At 58.6% G+C, this 3,730-nt stretch overlaps 1 protein-coding gene across 2 annotated transcripts in view; it reads left to right on the top strand.

Annotated features, from left to right (window-relative positions):
* The window catches only part of Slc8a2 (solute carrier family 8 member A2), a 17,186-nt gene extending 13,656 nt beyond the window's left edge, over window positions 1–3,530 (top strand). The window contains exon 4 of one of the 2 annotated variants that reach the window (XM_055615535.1): window positions 3,104–3,530. In XM_055615535.1, coding sequence (XP_055471510.1) covers window positions 3,104–3,530 — 427 coding nt within the window. Of the gene's footprint in view, window positions 1–846; window positions 1,317–3,103 lie in introns of those variants that run through there. The other variant, XM_055615536.1, reaches the window with a different exon arrangement.
* Window positions 3,531–3,730: the final 200 nt, after the last annotated feature.

Consider the following 3,730-nt stretch of genomic DNA (forward strand, 5'->3'; position numbering starts at 1 on the left):
CACCCCCCCCCCCCCCGACCCCACCCAAACCTAGCTATGACATACCGTGTCCCTCAGAGGAGGTGACCTCCCTGCTGCTTCCCTGCCTTTAGAGGGTATGTGATGGTCCTGTCCCGCACCGCGGCTCTCTCCGCCTCGCCCGTCACCTGCACACCTTTGTCACGCCAGCGGGACACCACGCGCTGGCTGCGTGTAACCGTCCTCCCGCTCCCCAAATGCCCCAGACACCGTTCTGGGGAAGGCCACGTTGCCTCTGGGATTTTCCCCATCAACATTGACAAATTATCTGCGCCTCTTATTTGTGGACCGTGCTGGGTTTGTTTATTTGTTTGTTCGTTCGTTCAATACAGGGTTTTTCTATGTAGCCCTGGCTGTCCTGGAACTTGTAGACCAGACTAGTCTCAAACTCAAAACATGCCTGCCTCTGCCCCGCAAGCGCCGGGATTAAAAGTGCGTGCTGCTACCGGCCGGCATGCTATTTTATCTTAACTAATGACATCTAGCAGAGCGGACATGGTGAATCTCCAGCACCTGCTTCCATTTCCCAGGGTGCCCATGGCATCCTCTGCCGTATCCTCCTCCCTCTCCTCACACTGAACCCAAAAGCAGCACACGTGTCGCCTGAATGTCACACCTCAATGACTTCCTCCATTCCGGACGCTTCTTAGACTCCCCAGGAGCTTTGTGTCCCTGTTTCTCTCCTCTTCCATTTTCACGTGCGGGTGAGTGCTGTGTGCGTGTGCGTGTGTGTGTGTGTGTGTCTGTGAGTGTATGTCACTGCACACGTGTGAGGATGCCTGTGACGGTGGGAATCCATCTCATTCACGAGGCAGGCTCTCTTCACAGACTCGGAGTCTGCAGGTTCACCAAGTCCCCTAGCCAGCCTGCCCCAAGACTCCAGTCCTCGCCTTCTGAACAGGAGCTGCACGCAGGACGCCGCGTCCACCTGGCATCTGTATGGGTCCCCACGCTTGTCCTCAAGCACTTTTGCCGCTGAGCTGGCTGTAGCTTGTCCCCGCCCCCACCCCCAGGGCACTGGAAGCTAGGCCAGGTCTTTGAAGCACCTGCAGTCTGCCCACGTGGGCCTCACATTTCCTCAGAAAGAGACCGAGTTGTGTGCGCTTCCTGCGGGAAGCCAGGAAAGGAAAACTGCATCCTTGGTGCCCGCTCCGTCGTTGCTGATGGGGCCCTGCTTGATGTATGAAGACACGGCGATTCCACTGTTGTGCCCTCCCTTAAGCTGGCATTTCCTGCATCTTATTTTAGAATCCTGAGGGGCTTGTTTTTAGATAAAAATCTTCGGTCACCCAGGTTGGCCTGGAACTTTGTTTGTTTGTTTGTTTGTTTGTTTGTTTGTTTTTCAAGACAGGGTTTCCCTGTGTAGCCTTGACTGTCCTGGACTCACTTTGTAGACGAGTCTGGCCTTGAACTCATAAGAGATCTGCCTGCCTCTGCCTCCCGAGTGCCCAGCGGGAACTTTTGAAGTAGTTCAGGTTGCTCTCGTCTTGTCCTGCTGCCTCTCGAGTGTTGGTTCACAGGCACACACCGCTGTGCCTGGTTGATGTTAGGGACGAAGCCCAGAATGTCGTGGCTGCCGGACAAGCACCTACCACCCGAGCCTCCACCCCAGGTTACGGAAGTCTATGATTCTAACACTAATATGCAAACCGCGCTAGATAAATTGTTTTATTTTGCATCAGACTGTTCTGGCTATGTAGCCCAGGCAAGCCTCAAACTGGTACTCCTTCTGCCTCTGCCTTCCAAGTGCTGAGATTACAGCTGTGAGCCACCACATTCAGCTGACCCTTACTGAGAGAGTGCTGCCTTACAAACTCAGCCCCCTCCTCGGGCAATGAGGTGCCCGCCGCTATCAGCTCCATAATACGTCCGAGACACTCAGGTTGGAAGTCACTCAGATGGCTCTGTGGTTGAGCTGGGGTCACAGCCAGTTGGCCCACGTGGCTAGGAGCCACCAAGAACAGAGCCTGTCAAAGCAAGGGCTGTAGTAACAGGGAGCCCCTGTCCTTTTATTCTACTCTTAGTTCTCTGTGAACCAGGGTGCCCTGTATCCCCACCCCCACCCCACCCCCCCGGCTGGGATTTTCCTGAGGAAGCTTTATAGAAAGCTGGTCACAGTAGCGGTGGCCACCACTTCCCGCTTCCGGAGCCCCAATCCAAGGTGGTACAAAACGCCTCATCTGCAGGGCTCAGGGTTCATCGGCGTCTAAGTCTGCTTGGGATGTGGCATGCCCATTCAGCACCTGCGCAGAACCCCCAGGGAGGGGCCGCGGTGGGGCTGCACCACCAGCGTTTGGGGGGTTTTAGTTTTCTTTAATTTTTAGGTTACATCTTAAGTTATTTTATGTGTATGAGTGTTCTGCCTACATGTATGTCTGCACACCACCGTATGCTTGGCAGCCACAGAAGCCAGAAGGCGACATCGGGTGCCCTAGTGCTAGAGTTATAAATGTGTGTGTGTGCCGGGAACCGAACTCGGGACCTTTGGGAAAGCAGCCAGTGCTTTCAGCCACTGATCCAGTCCCTAAATTACATCTCTTATTTGTAACTGTGTGTGTGCCATGTTTATACATGCATGGAAGCTTATGGTTGTTAGTTAGTGTTCTCTTCCCACCACGTTGAGTCCCAGGATTCAAACTCAGGTCATCAAGGTTAGTAGCAATCACCTTCATCCTCCCCCCCCAAACCGTCTTGCCCAGCCCTGATTATTTATTATCATTACCATTATTATTATTGTCCATTCCAAAGTCCCTGAATCCCTGCTATTCAGCTTTTGTCCCAGCACCACCCCCAGCCCCTAGGGCCAGTTACAAACGCAGAGCCTAGAAGCCACGGGCTCTGTACACACGCCCGCCTCAGCAGGTGCTAAGGGGGCCTGCGGGCTGAGAGGGCCGCCGAGGCTCATCCTTAGGGCTGGAGGATATAGCTCAGCGGTCAAGAGCTCGGGCTGCTCCTCCAGGCCGCGGGGGTCCGAGTGGCGGCCGCCGTGCGGGTGGCGCACGCCCCGGGCACCGTCCGGCCGCCGCAGGCCCCGCACGCGCCTGCGCGCCTCACAGGGCCGGCCCCGTCTGCTTCTCGTCCGCAGCGAGGGCACGCTGGTGTTCAAGCCGGGAGAGACGCAGAAGGAGCTGCGCATCGGCATCATCGACGACGACATCTTCGAGGAGGACGAGCACTTCTTCGTGCGGCTGCTGAACCTGCGCGTGGGCGACGCTCAGGGCATGTTCGAGCCCGACGGCGGCGGGCGGCCCAAGGGGCGGCTGGTGGCGCCGCTGCTGGCCACCGTCACCATCCTGGACGACGACCACGCGGGCATCTTCTCCTTCCAGGACCGCCTGCTGCACGTGAGCGAGTGTATGGGCACCGTGGACGTGCGCGTGGTGCGCAGCTCGGGCGCGCGGGGCACCGTGCGCCTCCCCTACCGCACGGTAGACGGCACGGCCCGCGGCGGCGGCGTGCACTACGAGGACGCCTGTGGGGAGCTGGAGTTCGGCGATGACGAGACCATGTGAGCGCGGCTGGGAGAGGGCGGAGCCTGCGGGAGGGCAGGGCGGAGCCTGCGGGAGCGAAGGGCGGAGCCTGCGGGAGGGCGGGGCGGAGCGTGCGGGAGCGCAGGGCGGGGCCTGCGGGAGCGAAGGGCGGAGCCTGCGGGAGGGCAGGGCGGAGCCTGCGGGAGCGCAGGGCGGGGCCTGCGGGAGCGCAGGGCGGGGCC

This window comes from Psammomys obesus, unplaced genomic scaffold, assembly GCF_907164565.1.
Source record: "Psammomys obesus unplaced genomic scaffold, mPsaObe1.curated_primary_1811, whole genome shotgun sequence".
Classification (NCBI taxonomy): Eukaryota; Metazoa; Chordata; class Mammalia; order Rodentia; family Muridae; genus Psammomys; species Psammomys obesus.